General features: G+C 38.8%; 1 protein-coding gene and 1 pseudogene across 1 annotated transcript; one reads left to right on the forward strand and one right to left on the reverse strand.

Annotated features, from left to right (window-relative positions):
* Nucleotides 1-213: 213 nt before the first annotated feature.
* Nucleotides 214-882, forward strand: LOC139451715 (cingulin-like protein 1). Its single transcript, XM_071233034.1, has one exon. It carries the CDS (start codon nt 214-216, stop codon nt 880-882), a length of 669 nt encoding a protein of 222 aa, XP_071089135.1.
* A 15,954-nt stretch (nt 883-16,836) lies between these two features.
* On the reverse strand, nt 16,837-20,669 carry LOC139452704 (complement C1q-like protein 4; annotated as a pseudogene).

Consider the following 20,669-nt stretch of genomic DNA (forward strand, 5'->3'; position numbering starts at 1 on the left):
TTGAGGTCAGTGATATATAAACTATTGAAATACAACGATGGGAATGTGTCTGGAACAATATCGGGTGGCTGTAGGATGATTTGCTACAGTCATCATCAAGATATTGACGAGAAAAGCAAATAAGGCCAGACGTGGATGCATCCCTCGTTTATACGCGCTGGTTGTATACATACCCGCTTGGTTGTGCTGAACCTCATTCTCATGCTGTTACTGATGGGAGGTGTCGAACCCAACCCAGGTCCGGATTCTAATGATGGCGTACAAACTAGATCTACTGCTGGAGGTAAAGGTGGAGAGAAGCAACTTACATTATCCTCAAAGGCAAGTGAAAAAACTTTACAAACTGTGTTGGATGAACTGAGAGAAGTGTCATGTAAGATAAACAAAATTCAGCGTTCTAATGATGATATGAATCTGAAACTTCAGACTGTTGAGAGTACACTGAAGGTGGTTTTAGAACAGATTTTTGAGACTAATAACCGATGTCAAGCTCTAGAAGAGGAAAATTTTCGTTTGAAAGATCAAATGAAAGCAATGGATGACAAACTGGATTACCTTGAGAATATGAGCAGGCGTAACAATCTGATATTTCACGGTGTATCGAGAGGTAATGAAACAGAGTCATGGACTGATTGTGAACTGATTGTAAAAGATGTCCTCAGGAACGACCTGCAGTTATTAGATGATGTGAACATTCAAAGGGCACATCGCATGAAGGGGAAGGCTATTATTGTTAAGCTAGCAGACGACAAGGACAAACACGCTATTCTGAGGGCATCTAAAGCTTTGAAGGACACTGGTATGTTTATTACTGAGGACTTCTCCCCATTGGTGCGACAGAAGAGAAAGAAACTTCTCCCGAAGATGTTTCAGGCGCGTTAATCAGGTTTGAAGGCATTTTTGCGGTATGATAAGCTGTATACTGAGGATAATATTTATTCCTATGACATGGGTTTAGACTGTGTCACAACTGTCAAATCAGGTCACAAGCCAGGACTTTCACGTGCAGTGAGTGCGTCTGATGATGTCATCAGCTCGCCCGGCCTAAGCTACGTCCACCAGTTGCCGCCAGAGATTGATGCGCGTACTTGGTTTGAAATAGTAACATGGAATGTTCATGGTTTGAAACAGAAACTAGCTGACTCTGACTTTATACAGTATTGTCTGAAGTTTGATGTCATTGGATTTGTTGAAATATGGAACAATGTAAATAAAGATGACATTTCTTCTATATTTACAAACCATACTGTTTATATTAACCAACGGGACTTTAATAACAGAGGCGGTGTTGCCGTTTGCGTTAGCCATTTTGCAAGTCAATACATCAAGAAGATCTGGTCTGACTTTACTGATTGTATTTTCGTGCTTTTGGAAAAGAAACTTTTTGGTTACACATACGATATTTTATATTGGTGTGTGTATATTCACCCTGTATATTCATCCGTCCGGAGCGATCCAAGACTGCAGAAAGGGATTGATTACTTAGAAAACTGTTTGCTCTCGTGCATCACAGATGCTGATATTGAAGACTTTGTTTTTGTGATTATGGGTGATATGAATGCTAGAACAGGCAACTTAAAGGATTATATTTTACAGGATGGCAACAAATACATTCCTTCACTGGAAGATTCGAATTATAAAACTGACAGTTTTAGCATATCTAGAAAGTGGACAGATGATTGTGTAAACTCCCATGGTTGTGATTTAATAGATTTATGCTGTTCTCTTGATATACATATGATGAATGGGAGAACAAAATCAGATCCCCGCGGGGAGTTTACATGCTTTGCTTGTGGGGGTGCCAGCATGGTTGATTATTGCTTATGTTCATCTGAATTATTTAGTACTAATTATGATTTCAGTGTAGCCACAAGATGTGAGTCAGATCATTTTCCCATTGTGTTTAAGTTTGCTGTTACAGATACAGAGAATGTTATCAGTAACATGAATGCTGATAATGCAGAATCTATTTGTAGATACCGATGGTGTGCTGGTAAGGCTGAAGCGTTTTCTGAGTTACTTCGGGACTCGCTATCATCATATAGCTTTGATGATTTCATGGGTGAAATTTCTAGCGGTGTTAATTGTGCAGTTACAAAATTGACATCATTGATCATTACTTGTGCTTCTGTCAGTGATATGAAGGTAATTACAAGCTCAAACATATGTACATTTTCAGAAGCAAAATGGCATGATAGCGAATGTAAAGAGTTGAAACATGAGAAATATCGTATTCTTAATATGTTTAGAATAACTGGTGATCTGAACTATTTACAACAGTTTAGACAGTTAAGAAATGCGTATCGAAATATGTGTAGACAAAAGAAATTGATTTTTGAAGAGCGATTACTTGAGGATTTAATGTCTCATACTAGTAGTCCTAAGATCTTCTGGAACCAAGTGAAGGGACTTGTATCAAAAAACAGTAATGCAACTCAGTTTATAGCTCCATCAGAATGGGTCTCCTACTTTAAAAATATTTTGAATATAACTGATTATGATGTTGATCATGATAATCTTGCTTCCGCTGAGAGTTTTGTTTATGAACACGAGGAATCTAACTGTTTTGTCTGCAATGATGAAGAATTAAATGATATTTTGAATTGTGAAATCACTGAACCAGAAATTTTACATGCTATTAATCATTTGAAAGATGGTAAGGCGGCTGGTCCCGATGGAGTTCTACCAGAAATGATGAAGTGTTGCAAGGGTAATCTTCTTCCTTATCTAGTTATATTATATAACGCTATTTTGCATAGTGGTAATTTTCCTGAGGATTGGGCTCAAGGGTTTACTTACTCCCCTTCATAAGAAAGGCAGCAAATTTGATGTTAGCAATTATAGGGGTATTACACTTAGTGATGTATTGGGTAAAATATTTACTTTTATTCTTAATAAACGGCTTACTATGTTTTGTGACATTTATGATAAGATACCAGAGTCTCAGGCAGGTTTTAGGGCTGGATACAGCACCATTGATAATATATTTGTGTTGCAAAGTCTAATACAGAAATACTTATCTAAAGCTAATGGCAGATTTTACTGTTTATTTGTTGATTTTAGAAAAGCCTTTGATTGTGTAAATAGAAAATTGTTGTGGTATGACATGTTAAATAAGGGTATACATGGAAAGTTATTTTATGTCATTAAAGATATGTATTTAAAAGTGAAATCGGCTGTAAAGTTATCAAATAGCACAGCAACTTGCTACTTTGAAACGCTAAGTGGTGTACGCCAAGGCTGCACCCTTAGCCCTATATTGTTCTCTTTGCTTATTGTTGAATTAGAATCAATGTTGCAGTCCTCCGGCGAGAGGGTAATATTTGTGAGTCAAGAATCTCTAGACATTTTGTTGTTATTATATGCCGATGATTTGTGCATAATTGATGATACTGCAGTTGGTCTCCAACGAAAACTTAATATCCTTAAATCTTTCTGTACTAAATGTGGTTTAGAAGTTAACCTTAGTAAGACTGAAATTTTAGTTTTCAGAAATGGTGGAAAACTTAGGAGTACTGAGAAATGGAGGTTTGGAGATGTTAATGTTAATGTATATACCTATTATAATTATCTTGGTTTGTTATTTTCAAATCGGCTGTGTTGGACGACTGGTATCAACTCTCTTGTTCAGAAGGCAAATAAGGCTCTGTTCGTTGTTAAGAAATTACAGCATTGTTTGACGAACATACCCGTACATATACTTTTTAAAATATTTGACAGTCAAATTAAGCCTGTATTATTATACACTTCAGAAATAAGGGGCTATTAAAAAATTGCAGCAATTGAAAAATTTCGGATTAAATTCTGTAAATTTACTATTGGAATTGGAAGTCATGTTACAAATGTGGCTGCCCTTGGCGAATGTGGTAGTTATGGCTTATTTATTGATTATCACAAGAGATGAGATACCCTAAGCAATGTTATTTAATGCTGAAATCTTTAGATGAAGTTAATCGCACTACATGGGTAACTTGTGTCAAAAGACTATTATTCAGTTATGGATTTGGCCACGTGTGGATTTTGCAGGAAGTTGGTAATGAGACCCTCTTTATTAATGCATTTATTCAAAGGTTAAAAGACTGTAATCAACAGGACTGGTATTGTAAAGTTTGTGAAATACGTCAATTATCAATGTTTATGGAATATAAGTCATTGCTAACAGTTGAAAAGTATCTCTGTGAAATCACAAGCCGTCATTATAGACGTATGTTTTGTTTGTTAGGAATTGGCGAGTTGCCATTGATGGTAAATTTAGGTAGAAGATGCGGTATAGAGTACTGTAATAGGCAGTGCAGATATTGTAATTTACAGGAAATTGAAGATGAGTTTCATTTTATGCTTGTCTGCCCATGTTACAGATATTTAAGAAATAAGTATTTACCTATTTACTACTCTTCCAATCCTACCTTATTTAAATATAATACTCTATTATCTTGTAACCGCTAGTAGAACTAGTATTGTAACTAATTGTGTTAAGTATATACTGGAAGCACTTTCAATCCGAAATACTGTCACTTAATACCCTCTGTCATCTGCCTCATACTGTATTTTTCAATGAGTATTTGTACGTGGGCCTATGGCCTTTATACTGAAATAAAGAATTGAATTGAAACAGAAAAATGAAAATTCAAGTCAAAACAATTTTAATTTCACACATCATTTGACTTTAAAAAAAGCACATTTTCCAAAAAAATTGTTTCATTAGTCAAAAAAGCATTTTAAAAAATCAAGATATTTTTCAAACTGGCTTATTTCTAATGTTTATTCATTGTAAAAAAAATTATAAAATAAAAACAATATGTTACCAGAGGATATTCAAATTATTTTCAATCAACACAGCATACCCCTAAAATAATGAATCAGGGGAGATAACTCTTGCCCAAATTTACATTTCTATGAGTTCAAGTACAATTAGCCGCGAGTCAAAGGGACGTAACCGCATTGCAAATACTCGCCGTTACATGCGCGTCCGGTATGCGGATGAACAATGGTATCCAACGTCTTTAATGGGTTAATCACAGAGCCAGAGCCCAGTTACTGGTTTCCGTTACTTACGGACTCAGTTGATTATAATTCAAATCAAGTCATCACCAATTCCCAAGAAGCATTAATATCAAACCATAGTCTTACTTTGATCTAACTAGACCGTTGGTGGACGATATACTGTTCAATTATTGTGATGCAATCATGCGACTGTGCTCCGACAAGCATTTGTCTCGTCATAGTTTTTCTTTAACACTGTTTTGAACAGTATTTCAGTTATAACACATTGTGGTGGCTCGATTTGGGAGGTGGTGGTCCAGACTTTACCCCTTTCGTCAAAACCCCGAGTATGGTGCTTACAAACCACGAAACATAATCAGGTCGAATTTGAGGTTCTTGGGTGTCTAAGGGACGCAACTCTGGGCAGTGAATCCCGGTGCCTCCTCACACGTTCTATCATTCTCATTATAATCAGATCTCAGTTCCCGCTACTGCTGAACAAAGATCTGAGGACATCCCATTAGGGTTCAGGTCAGAACGACCTTTCATTCGACCAATCAGAGCGTCGCTTACCAGATCATGAAAGTGACAGTCGGAATGTGATTTCAATCATGCAGCCTCAAAAACTTTAAAACGGGGTATTCCGAGCGATAGTTACGGGCTTAACGATGGAATCTATACAATCTAGACCATATATTAGCCATTCGAGAATGTTCTTTGGTTCAGGTTTCAATTTTTTTCAAAATCTGTTTCGAAGCATAGTCGCCAATTTGAAATTAGTTTCGTAAAACACGAGAAAGTTGCCTTCTGATTGGCTAATATCAACTTCTTGTCAGTAATTCCATTGGTCGGTCAGAGTTCGCGAAAGTTCGGTCTGACGTGACCCGTAATGGGATGTCCTCAGATCTTTGTTAGCGGCAGCGAGATCTGATTTTAATGAGATTGACGTTCTATTGATGTCAAATTATCAATATACCCGAAGCTAAAGTTCAACTTTTGATTCCCCTGTTTTAATTTTAACAATCCGAGAAGAAGCCCCGATTCATATGCCAAAAGAAATAGAGCACCAGGCAGAGTAATAACTATTCCATTACGATTGTTTGATAAAAGGTATCCCTTTTTTCCCTGATACCTCCTTTAAATTAAGCCTTTTCACTCAAAACCTAGTGTTTGAAACAACGATCTATATTTACATCCCACTCATCGATGCTGGTAACAGTTTGTTTGTTGTTTAACGCCACACTCTGCAATATTACAGCTGAAAAAAGTCGAGTCTGGACCAGACATTCAGTGATTGACATCATCAACATCGATCCACGCAATTGGTATACGATGACATGCATCGACCAAGTCAGCGAGCCTGACCACCCGATCCCGTTAGTCGCCTCTTACGACAAGCACTGTCGCCTTTTACTGCAAGCATGGGTTGCTGAAGACCTATTCTACCCGGATCGATTGGCATGATGTCCAGACTCGATTATTTACAGACCGCCGTCATGTAGCTGGAATATTGCTGAGTGTGCGGTTAAACAACAAACAAAACACAATGGCAGACTTCATGTCGGTGAAATTACTTGTCTCGGTGAAATGTCGTCACCGTGGGACGAACATGACGGAAGAAGCGCAACATCTTTTTTTCTGTTTAACTGCAGCATGTTTCCAAATGCCCAACGCTGAGCAACAGGTAGACACGTGGTTATGAAACTTTACAAGTAGTGCTCATTCCTGTGTCCCAAGCCCACCTTGACTGTGGTTGTTGTGTTTTGAACACGTGTTGTTTGTGTATGTGTATAATATATGGCATCTCGTAGACAATTTCTAGTCACATTTCGTCACATGGAATATAATTCAATTAACCAAGAAGTTTCACTGATGTGGATGGGTCATTTTGTGTTTGTGTGTGTGTGTGTGTGTGTGTGTGTGTGTGAGAGAGAGAGAGAGAGAGAGAGAGAGAGAGAGAGAGAGAGAGAGAGAGAGAGAGAGAGAGAGATTGTTTAAGGGTTTCCGTCTACCCCAGTTACCGTGTTCGCTGTGTTAAACGCCCTTCTGGACCAAACTGTGGGAAATCGTTACAAAAGCTCCCAACAAATACAGAAGATTTACATGACAGTCCATAATTCCTTGTATATATTAGAGTCTTTACAGTAAACAGCAGATGGGAAGAGGTGTATATTTGCCAAGTGACTACAGCTATTATCTTGTGTGTTAAGCTTATTTTAAGATTGTGGTTATTAATTTAAGCATGGAGTGAATACATGGGTGAAAATCGTTAGTCTCCTGTTTCTTGTCTGAATAAAAATAATAATCTTTCATGACAAATTGCCCAAAACATGCAACCAATGCCGAATGTGAACATTAAAAAATATGAATGATATGACAAGCGTGTGGAAACTGAAATAAAATTAGCAATTTTCGAAAATGACGTCCTCAATTTGAATATAACAAGCCGAGGAAAGAAACAATCTCATTCAAATCAGATCTTAGTTCTCACTACCGCTGAACAAAAATCTGCGGACATCCCATAAGGGTCTTTTACGGCAAGCATGGGTTGCTGAAGACCTATTCTACCCCGTATCTTCACGTGTCCCTTACGGTCAGGTGGCACCATCTCTATTTTGTTCATTCAATTGCACTCTTGGTCACAAGGCCGAAATACTGAATACACATATATGCATGTCCGTGTTGTTTGTTTGTTTGTTGTTTAACGTCGAACTCAGCAATATTCCAGCTATATGAAGGCGGTCTGTAAATAATCGAGTCTGGATCAGACAATCCAGTTATGCAGATCATGAGCATCGATCCACGCAATTGGGACATGCATCAACCAAGTCAGCAGCCTGACCACCCGATCCCGTTAGTCGCCTCTTACGACAAGCACTGTCGCCTTTTACGGCAAGCCTGGGTTATTAAATAGGTCTTCTTTAATATTTCGGTCTTGTGACCAAGAGTGCAATGGAATGCATAAAATATAGTGGTAGCAACCTGCCTAACGGAACATTTGTCAGATTGACAATCTGGTATAGAAAATGTGTTTGCTAAAGATAGCGACTAACACGTCCCATTTTGATTCTGGAAACCCAAAAGTCCAGAAACTCTAAGGTCTTTGCCCAGTCTCGGTCTAAGGTATTTACAAAATTAAACATGCTGTGTTCGTGGCAACATACCAAGGAAGAAAATATGAAAAAGAAAATTGTTCAAAATCTCAATATTTACACTATGTCGCCCATGGGCGACATAGTGTAAATAGTGATTGGCCCATGGGTAGGCCCATTGGCGAGAATATGTACCTTTACTTAAAACTCATGTTTTTATTTCGCAAATACATAAACTTATTTCTTTCAAGTATCATGACACAAAATTTAACTCATTTTAACTTACATGTAGGCATTGTGCTACAGGAGATTGTAGAATAAGTGTGTACATACGTTGGTTGGTTGGTTTGGTTTGTTTTTTAACGCCGCACTCAGCAATATTCCAGCTATATGACGGCGGAACACCCGATCCCGTTAGTCGCCTCTTACGACAAGCATAGTCGCCTCTTGCAGCAAGCTTGGGTTGCTGAAGACCTATTCTACCCCGGATCTTCACGAGCCGTTACATACGTAACATTATGAATGAAAATAGAGTTAAATGACAAGTACTTGCGGGAAACTGAAACCTACGGTCTCTCGTCTGTAAATTTTGGGTGCTTATCGTACGTTTTACCATTGTGGAAAAACTACTGAAACGTGCAGGGTTGATGTGTATTTGAGAACATAATGGATCGAATCAACAAACACATGCTTATGTTTCCGTTGAAAAATACCACGGCCAATAAGGGAACAGCATTTTGATTCTACCCTTAAGATATAAAATTCTACTGTAGGGTCGTTTAATACGCAGGTCGGTTTTTTGCGTGTAGGCATACAGTAAGTGGTTCATATACCTGGATGTGTGTTTGTGTACAGCTTACGTTATTTTACAGTTCATATGAGTAAGGTCACTGCTGTTGGCAGATTTAACCGATTTTAATTTGCCCAAAAGTACCTCCAACCGTATGAAGACTCGTGATTTGTTAGTCATCTGTGAATGCAGGACCAATGAATACATACTGATTATGCATGTAGCCGTTTTATTTAATTAACATTTCCCTTTGTGTTAACAGGTATTAAGAAGAAGACGTTGGACACAGTGTAACACTATAAGACAAAGTACCTACTCATTGTTTTAACACATACAATCCGCATATCAACAAAGGATATCCCTTATGGAATATAAGTATCTAACTTACTGTTTAGGGGGACCCTCTCGATGTTCAATCAGCACCGTTGCATATAATTGTACATAAGTTATTTTCCACTTACCCGCAAGGACCACCAACACAAGGAAGATACTGCATAGGTTCATCTCTGAAAGCGTTAGGTATACCTTCGTACAGAGATGGTTATAAAGCATACAGGTGTGAAAGTCATTAACATGGGTGTACCAGGATATAGATACAATCACTGCAACATGTGCTCGTGTCTGTCAGTGAATATAACACATGTAATTACGTATTGAAGTGTGGCGAGAACTTACTGCAACGTGAATTGAAACAGTCAAAACAAATTCATGAAACATTGTGCAATTCTTGTAATTCAATAATTGTTCATTAAATATGGAGGCATGCAGAAGTAATACAAGATCCCGTCTGTAGCCATACTCCTATTGCCGTCACGCAAAAAAGATTACGTATTTACTTTTTTTATTATGTTCATGTCACCAGACGTGAACGTAGGTTCATTACATATATACATATACATATCTAGGGGGCACGGGAGGCCCAGTCGTCTAAGGCGCCGCGTTTCGCTTCGCAATGTTGCGTCCTTTGGGCACACCAGAAAGCTATGATTGTGGGTTCGAATCCCGGTTCGCCCCGATTTTGTTTCGAGGTTTGTCAGCACCATACCCGTGCTCGAGGGTTTCACCGAAGTGGTAAACGTCTGAGACCTGCATCACTTCGGGCTTTCCTCCAACATTAATCAAACACGCCGTGATCTAACTGGAATACTGTTAAAAGCGGCGTTAAACCCAACTCACTCACTGTAGTATAGCTATATAATTATGCACAACAATAATATGTATAAATCCCTTAAGGCTTGCATTATATTAGGCCTTTTTTTCTTATTTCAGAATAAGTGCGTTTGTTTAGAAAAGTCCGGTCATTTGTTAAGCCTATACTGGATCAGAAACGGAATAAGAAAAGCGGCGCAAAGTACGCTCGGAGGTAATCGGCTACTGTTTACAAACCGTCCCTTTAAGTTGATGTTCGCATGGCGTTCATTAGGACGCCTCCAGATACCTCCACTCCTATCCAGGAAGTCCAAAGTGAATCTGGTTTCATCCGAAAACTTTTCATGAGACCATCGGCTAATACCCCAGTTTTATCTACCCCTAAACACCTTATTGCATCTGGCCAGAAAGTGTCGTACATGTACAGCAAACAGTCGCCCAGCATGCAGACGATTTCTTATTTGGTCTGGTCAGTAACGTGAACACCTATGGCCTGGCACGAGTGGACAACGATTTGATTGGCTGTTTGTGCTCGATATCTTAGGGCCTGGTTTCTGATTAATCGACCCTGGAAATTTGTTGTTGACCTCCGGTGCCCTGTGCAGGGCCGGTCATTAACACTTTGAATCTACATGCTGAGCCTGGGAATGCTATCCTTTTGTCTTCTTGTCCAGTGCGGACGCATACAAAGGTAAAACATTGATTTGTCTGCCTACTTCCAACACTGTTTCCTGACTGGTGATATTCGACTGTGGCAAATTCTGGACAATCGTGAGTGCTCTGTCTAAAGTAATTGGGCCTTTTAAAAATTGCTGTCACATATTTTGACCCTTTGAATTAACTTTTTTTTAACCCAATCCTGTGTATTTCAATTGTTAATTACTCAATGAGGTGAGGTGAAATAGGGTTTAACGTCGTGTTATAAACTTATGTAGCGACGTTCATGGCTGCTTGTACAAGTCCGGACTGATGCCAGCTTTTAGTGCCAGCTAACTGAGATACCATGCCGCAGTTTAACATGAATACCCCACTCAGAGACAGTATACTGCCTGCGAGTCGACCAGTCCTTGTTTTAGCCCCTTTATGCCGAGCGCCAGACAGGGTAACAACAAATACAATCTTTTAACGTATTTTTGGTATGACGCGGCCGGGGATCCAACCGGATCTTCCGCTCTTTTGTTATTTACTTAATTACATTTTACATGTATTCCTGGACTTGCCACTGTTCGGGTTAACCTTGGCTTTTCAACTTGGAAACAGGTAACAATACGTTAAAATGGTTCAATTTTACAGGAGCTAAACTGCAACACAAAACAATGCTGGTTGATGTCAATATATGTTTCAATATATGTTTCAAAAGTTGAGAGAGGAAAGTTTAATAGATGAAATGGTAACATTCGAAATCACCCAATTTGTGTTACATAAAGCTGTTTGATTATTTCTTCTCACAAGTCCAAACAGACAGCCCCCTTTGTTTGGTGCTTCTAATTCAGGACAACAGGGCCGGTGGGACATCAGTCGCAATAACACATAACACCCCAATGGGATCTTACCAGTGAAGATCCGGGCTGGAATAGGTCTTCAGCAACCCATGCTTGCCGTAAAAGGCGACTATGCTTTTCGTAAGAGGCGACAAACGGGATCGGGTTGTCAAGTGCGTGGATCGATGCTCATGATGTCAATCACTGGATTATCTTGTCCAGACCCGATTATTTACAGACCGCCGTCATATAGCTGGAATATAACTGAGTGCGGCGTTAACCAACCATCCAATCCACTAACTGTACATTTATTATCGGTAGAAGCCCATCACAGTGATAGTGTTCCTCGTTGTTTCAAAGCTGGGACGGCCTGATATGACGTATGTTATGTCTAAATGCAAGGACGCGGGACCGTGCACCTGCCACACAGTGTGACAAAGAGATAACAGACAGACATGCAGGCACGCACACAATGTTGAAGTGGCGGATATTTATTTACATTCTGTCATCATGCTACAACACATCCTGCTAACCCATGAAGATCCGGGTAGAATAGGTTTTCAGCAACACATTCCTGCCGTAAAAGGCGACTATGCTTGTCGAAAGAGGCGACTAACGGGATCGGGTGGTCAAGCTCGCTGACTTGGTTGATGCATGTCATCGATCCCAATTGCACCGATCGTGCTCATGATGTCAATCACTGGATTGTCTGGTCCAAACTCTATTATTTACAGACCGCTGTCATATCATAGCTGGAATATTGCTGAAGGCTGGGTTAAGCAACAATTAACCAACCAACCATCCTCTGGCATACATACATTCTTGTTGTCAACAAGATGCTACAAGTCCTTGTTTTCTTGCCTTTTAGAAATGCACAGTGGCACAACTTGAACCTACAATAGAAAAAACGACGTGTGGTGCGCGGATAACCATCAGATACACCAACGGACCACTCACCGAGACAGTTTTTCACAAACAAGGTACCTTATTTATATTTATTAAATACACCTTTACTATCAGACATAAACTCATAAAAGATTAGAAGTACCAATACTTATTTGTAATCCCTTTTGAATACATCACAAGACCCGCGAAGATTCCAGGGTCTTCTGCATCCCATGCTTGCCGTAAAAGGTGACTATGCTTGTCGTAAGGCATGACTAACGGGATTGGGTGGTCAGGCTCGCTGACTTGGTTGATCCATGTCATCGATCCAAATCGCGTGATATCAATCTTGATATGCATCAACCAAGTCAGCGAGCCTGACCACCCGATCCCATTAGTCGCCTTTTACGACAAGCATAGTTGCCTTTTACGGCAAGCATGGGTTGCTGAAGACCTATTCTACCCCGGATCTTCACGGGTCGGGTTTGCTGAGGAAGCTGATGCTGATACGGCTGCCGCCATCCAAGCTCTTGTTCCTCAGTGCCAGGGTCGGACCATCTATGCCTTGGAGGCGGCAACTGAAGACCCCAGTACATGGACGTTGATTACACACTTATACTTATGTATATCTCTATGGACATTAATGAATATACTGATTGTACCTGTGTAAATGTGTATTGGTGAAAACCGAAACCTGATTTTTAACAGTGATGAATCGTCGATTCTACATTAATAATACATGTATTCCACCTCAATTGGTGATTTTATGAACGTTTTAAGTTAATAAAATATCATGTTGTAGGTTGATGTACTCATTTTTGATGAGCAAAACAGGAAATACAAATGGGTCTATAGAATGTTGTTTAGTACTACGGTGAACTTTTAATCGCGTAAACAATATAAGATGGACTCATTTATGAATTACTGTTTTGATCAACAAGTTAGGACACGTGAAGATCCGGGTTAAAATCAATTTTCAGCAGTCCAGGCTGGAGAGTCTGAACAGGCAACTGACGAGATCGTTTGATCAGGCTCGCTGACTTGGTTGATGCATGCCATAGCATCCCCATTGCATGGATCGATGCTCATGATATCAATCACTGGATTGTCTGGTCCCGATTATTTGCAGACCGACGTCATTTAGCAGGAATATTGCTGAGCGCGAAGTTGAGAAACAGACATACAAACAAATCACACAAATAAGTTGGCACACTCCCATGCCGTTAGGGTATGACACCATGCTATCATACAAGACTGACAACTCGATCAAATTTACTCGCCTCTTACGACAAAAAGTTCTGGGTAACGGGTACCAATTTTAATCATCTGGTCCCCGTGAAAAGCGTCAATGCTTGTCGAAAGAGGCGACTAACGAGATCGGGTGGTCAGGCTCGCTGACGAGGTTGATGCATGCCATCGCATCCCCATTGCATGGATCGACGCTCATATCAATCACTGGATTGTCTGGTCCAAATTCAAATACGGTCCAAATATTCTTTTTAATACCTCCGATGTTAGTTTCATGCATTTATAATTTTTCTTTGCAGGAAGAAAGAAGAGAGAGTGCGGTTGGAAAACCTATAGTAGACTGCGACATGTTGATGGACTAGGGTGGAACACTACTGTGCACTTGAGTTAAACTGCGTCATCTGATCGAATGTGATGACAAAAAGCAACATCACACATCGACCCTCTTGTAGGTATCAAAATTCATGATAGATATTTTATGATTCTTTAGGCTGATCTACATTTAAGAGCCATAACAAACTAGTCCAGATTACACCATTTGACACTTTTTGGTAATTATTTCGTAAAACATTGCATTTGTGTAGCAGTTTGTTTTTCCGTGCAGTAAAACACATACTCATACATACTGGTATTTTAGACATAAGTTCAGTTTTTTAACCTACAGAATATTTGTTGTTTTCATATCAATTTAAATGGACGTTAATATTGACTGTTCATAACCAGTTTTGAAAACCTGGTTGTAATTGAATAAAATATTGTTCATTGACATGAGTATTTCTGTCATTCTTTAACACTTTACGTTACCTGGAATTGCGAATGTAGGATCTCGGATATTTTATGATAAATTCATCAGTTCAAAGAAATTTGATAAAAAAAAATTGAGAATTGGAAAATATATAATCTATAAAAAAATATAATGGCATAAAGTATTTACCCAATTTAGAAATTAGATATGTGAAATTGTTAGAGTTCCGGGATAAATTCAAATACAAAGTTATTTACATAAAAAAGAATTACTCAGATGAAATTGATTGATAATGATGTGCGTCCCTTTTGCAATTGTAATTGCTAAGATCTTTTACATGTATTTTGTGATTGTGAATGTGTTCTTGGTATTTGTATGCAAGTTCAGTTATTTATAAAAAAGAAGCCTTAAACTTGATATCACTTTCACAGGACATACTGGTATTGTCTTTGGACAATAAAATTGTTTGCTATAGCAAACAATTTTATCCAACTTGACTCTGTTTTCATGTCTACAAGTCAAGTTCCTGACACCATTGATCGATTTAAGCACAACATAAAATATTGCAATTACAATTCTGAATACATTATACACTTGTTTATACCCATATATTTCCTGTTTAAGAATAATGACTCCCACCATGTGCAATTTTGTTTATATCACATGCTGTTGTGTCAAAGATTCCTTAATATGGTCTCTGTATACTATTGAAATGGAATAAAAACTGTTTGAAAAAACAACCACCTTTGTAACTGGTGTGAGGTGTGAGTGTTTGTTCGTTGGCTCAGTTAACTTCGAACTAAAAACGTGAGTAACGACATTCTTAATTATATGGCACCCATCATTTGATACTTGACAATTTCAGGTAGAAAGCGTATAATCCCGCATCGACGTTATCATGCATGACTTACACTCTGAGTAAAACATGATCGTTGGTCGAAGCAGGCGAGTTTTAAACGTGAGCTGACTTGAACGTTTGTAGCATATGTTACAGAGCAATTGATAAAATAGCATGATGTGTAATTGGCTTCACAGGTCCATAGAATAGGAGATAGCATCAGTCACGTTTCACTGCACATGCGTAAGGCACACCTATAGTCAGTGTGTATATGACACACCCATGATATCACCACACATGCTGTGCACATGTCTTTATTGCTTTGATTGTTTGTTCTTTTAAGCCGAATTCAGCAGTATGACGGTGGTCTGTCCAGGCAATCCAATGAGAGTGTTTCTAATTGAAATACGCAGTACACACTATCGTATACGAAATAATATGGCAACGAAGCATGATTGCTTTGTCTTCTTGTGGTTCTTTTTGCTAAACGATTTTGGAAATTTGTTTTGCGAAAAAAGGTGCAAAAGATGTGACACATTGTTAATATAATTATAGTAGTCCTAAATCAGATGTCAATAAGACGTTGTATACTTGAGGAAGAGACAAAACTATCAATATCATAGTATTTAAATCAATCACGAAGTTATAAATAACATTGCTCCAAACCGATTGCCGAGTAATACTTAACTCTGCCAAATTTACAATATTGTGACCAGACCTATATTCACTTACCTATCCGATTCCAGAGATTTTCAAAACAATACCTTTGATTAAGTTTGTATATATAGTCAAATCTAATGATCAATTAAATGTTCACGTGTTGGCATGAGTCACTGTAACTGTGTGAGGTGAGGTGAAATTGGGTTTAACGTCACGTCCAAGATCATTGCACTTATTTAGCGACGTGCATGCACGTGTGTGTGTGTGTGTGCGTGTGTGTGTGTCTGCTTGTACTAGTCCGGACTAATGCCGATTTATAGTGCTAGCTCACTGAGATACCATGCTGCAGTTTAACATGAATACCCCATTAAGTCACAGTATACTGACTTCGAGCCGACCAGTCCTTGTCCTTGCCGAGCGCCAGACAGGGTACCAACAACTACCACGTTTTAACGTCTTTTGGTATGACGCAGCCGGGAATCGAACCCCGGATCTTCCGCTCTCTGGACGAACACTCTACCACTAGACCACGGAGGCGGTCCTGTAACTGTACGTGATCATAGTACAGTGTTCTGCCAATGTGTTTTATAAGTGAGTGCCTTGATTGATTATCTGAGTGTATTGGTCGCTTTTCAACGACTGCACCTTTTGTCTAAGTGAAATTAAGTAAGGCGAGCATCATGACTAGCGATGTGTCAAATCTTACCAAAATGTATTTTGAACCTGATTTGATTTGAATTGTATTGCTCACCACCGTTAACATGTTTGCAATAAATTATAATCTCTAGTTCTGATTATAACTATGATCTGACCAAGGCCTACCTACATGTATATGTACATACCTCATCCAATTATAGATGAAAGACAAATGCTGGCAGCTAGAGCGTATGATGGTTCCATCCTTTCCATAAACAACACGTAAATGCAAAGGAGGATGTTATACTACATGTAGTTTATTACACCTTCACGTCTTGTAATCTATTTGGCAACATCTCCGAACGATGGCGCGATAAGGTAGCCAGAAAATGACGTATAAACCTGGTTAGATCTTCCAAACACATACGAGTGTGCTCCTCCGGATCGTACCCATACCTGGTCCCCCTTCTTCAGTTGTAGTATAGCGGAGTTGCTAGCACCGTCATATTCATGACTTGAATGAGCATAAACACCCACAACAAGATTGTTGTTGTGCACAAGATCCAGCCATAGCCATTTCTTGTTTGGAGTTATAGCGTGGACTTGGAAGCTATAGATCCCGCTCTGAGGACATTTGAACTTCCCTGTATGTCTGTCGTAAGCCTTGCCAACGTTCAGGAAGATGTTGTTGTTCCGAAGGACTTGTCCACGGGTAATCAATACATCATGCGACAGACCAGTTGAAAAGGCAATCTGGTACACTGGTTTACCAATCGCAGCTGAAACAAAATATATTTTCATTGAAAGTAACCAACGATTTACTGGGAATTACTCATAATTTCTCCCGGGTAAATGAATAATCTATATCCCATGCGTTTAGGTGCGCATTCAACACAGATAGATAATATTTATATTTCGATTTTCGAGACTTTCAAACCAAAATTGAAGAAAAAGTATTACATTTACAAAAGCTTGTCGATTTTCTTTTATCCTGTAAATAATTAGTATCGATTTCATAGCTTTTGAAGAAATAATATATTTTTTGATAAACTTCACTAAAATCACGCCATATCTGATGAATCAGCTTTGTAAATGGTCAATGTATGATATTTGTGCAGATACTAGAACTTTACGCATATCGAATGTCGATATCATGATATGTTGATTTCCACTTAATAGGATGAATTCTTATTGTTAAATGAGCCTTTCAGGATGCCAGTTAAGAGTTCTAAATAACAGAAGATAAAATCAAGTTTTAGGGTCATATGTAACGACAATGAAATGGCTCTTGCTCTGCCACTTGGTTCATGTATTCATCATTTGCTGAAAGCATGGGGCGTTGCCCATGGCATCAGCCACTGGTTTGTCTGACTCGATTATAATTATTTGCATCTCGCAGTGCTAATAACTTAAACCAATATATGACATGTAAAGGGAGAAGGGACCACGTTTGCCTAGTACAGTAGATTTCTTTACCCTCAAAAGCCTCTTACATACCTTTATCTGTACATAGTTTAATATTTAAAACACTCGTATATCAGATTCACAAAGTAGAGTGAGTGAGTGAGTTTGGTTTTACGGCCCTTTAAGCAATATTCCAGCAATATCACGGCGGGGGACACCAGAAAATGGGCTTCACATGTTGTACCAATGTCGGAAATCGAACCCGGATTGACGAGCGAACGCTTTAACTACTAGGCTACCCGACCAAAAGTAGAACTTGTGCAACTTTAGTATTGATTATCAGCAAAAACAGGTAATCAGGAATTGGCTTAAATTTATTGGCTTTAATAGTTATATCAAAACATAGAACAATATCTTCTCAGCCCATGTGCTGGCATTTACATGGCCCCAAACAAATTTTCATTAAAAGTAACTCCCAAGTATTTCATAACATGAAATACATTCGAACAGCTTCCGGTAGTACCACTTTTCACTTTTTGCCAGGATACCCCCTTTCTTAAAAAATACACCTTTTGTCTTTTACAAATAAATAGCAAATGTTTTCATTTGACACCATATTTTCTTTCATAAATACGAAACACCACCATAAGTGAACAGTAAAAAGAACAAATGCACTATGTCTTGATATGACTGAATGCAAAACTTCAAGATGATTCGATTTCCTGTGCTATCTCACTAATGGACGTCGAAAATAAATAGTGGCTGAGAACACAAACTTGACGAACACCAGTGCTACATTCAAAGAAATCTAACAAAGAAACTTTACACATAATTGGACTTCAGAATAAATAGACTGCTCACATTTTAATATTTTGGATGAAACAGCCCTTCTCTTTAGTACTGTCCATCTTGTTCAACAAACATTACCCGTGCCTCGGCACGGTAGCTGGGGTCTAGGAAAAATCAATAGTGTCGATAATGCGTCGGTAGAGATGACTTTCCCTCGATTTTCATATTCATATTTCACTTTTATGATACAGCGTCCGCCCGGAGAGCGGAAGGTTCGTGGTTCGATGGTACTTGTTGTACCCCATTTCAGCTCACCATCTTTGATAATACACAATAGTTTGTATCTAAAGATGTACAACGAAATCTAATCGAATGTTGAGCTGATAACTTACATGGATCAAATATGAGCGACATACGCCATTTCATGTCACAGACAATGGGACTGTCTCAAACTATTTTGTAAATTATTTCAAATTCACACAACTGTGATTTAGCGATGCACTGTTGTTCATTGTTTTGTTAGTGAACACATGTCAGCATATGTTGCCTTGAAATGAACTTTCAAGTCAAATTTAAAAAAATAAATGAAAATTTCGTAAAATGCCTTGCATCAACCCACCCTTGCCCGTCCAAATGATCTTAAATGTGTGACATCCGGTGACGACCCAGTCAACTGCATTCCTTATTATAGCTGTTATCAAGTGTTGGAGTAGGCATTGTGCTACAGCAGATTTGTAGAATACGTATGTACATACGTTGGTTGGTTGGTTTGGTTTGTTGTTTAACGCCACACTCTGCAATATTCCAGCTATATGACGGCGGTCTGTAAAAAATCGAGTCTGGACCAGACAATCAGAGTGACTGACATCATCAAAATCGATCGGGATCGGGGACAGCATCAACCAAGTCAGCGAGCCTGAACACCCGATCCCGTTAGTCGCCTCTTACGACAAGCATAGTCGCCTTTTGTAGCAAGCTTGGGTTGCTGAAGACCTATTCTACCCCGGATCTTCACGGGCCGTGTACATACGTAACATTATGGAGACGGGTGAATGAAAATAGAGTTAACTGACAAGTACTTACGGGAAACTGAAACCTACGGTCTCTCGCGATCGTCTGTAAATTTTAATAGCAAATGCTATTTCCTGGGTGCTTATCGTACGTTTTACCATTGTGGAAAAACTACTGAAACTTGCAGGGTTGATGTGTATTTGAGAACATTATGGATCGAATCAACAAACACGTGCTTATATATGTTTCCGTTGAAAAATACCACGTCCAATAAGGGAACAGAATTTTGATTCTACCCTTAAGATATAAAATTCTACTTTAGAGTCGTTTAATACGCAGGTCGATTTTTTGCGTGTAGGCATACAGTAAGTAGTTCTTGATTTAGTAAGCATTACGGAAATATATTTTCCTATGGGAAACACGTTTATGGGTTATACATATACCTGGATGTGTGTTAGTGTACAGCTTACATTATGTTTCAATTCATATGAGTAAGGTCACTGCTGTTGGCAGATTTAACCGATTTTAACTTGCCACAAAGTACCACCAACCATAGGAAGACTCGTGATTTGTTAGTCATCTTTGAATGCAGGACCAATGAATACATACTGATTATGCATGTAGCCGTTTTATTTAATTAACATTTCGCTTTGTGTTAACTGGTATTAGGAAAAAGGCGGTGGACACAGTGTAACACTGTAAGACAAAGTACATGTACCTAGTAATTTTTTTAACATATACAATCCGCATATCTACAAAGGATATCCCTTATGAAATATAAGTATCTAACTTACTGTTTAGGGGGACCCTCTCGATGTTCAATCAGCACCGTTGCATATAATTGTACATAAGTTATTTTCCACTTACCCGCAAGGACCACCAACCCAAGGAAGATCCTGCATAGGTTCATCTCTGCAAGTGTTAGGTATACCTACACACATAGAGGGTTATAAAGCAT

This window comes from Haliotis cracherodii, unplaced genomic scaffold (genome assembly GCF_022045235.1).
Source record: "Haliotis cracherodii isolate W230 unplaced genomic scaffold, xgHalCrac1.p SCAF_9, whole genome shotgun sequence".
NCBI lineage: Eukaryota > Metazoa > Mollusca > Gastropoda > Lepetellida > Haliotidae > Haliotis > Haliotis cracherodii.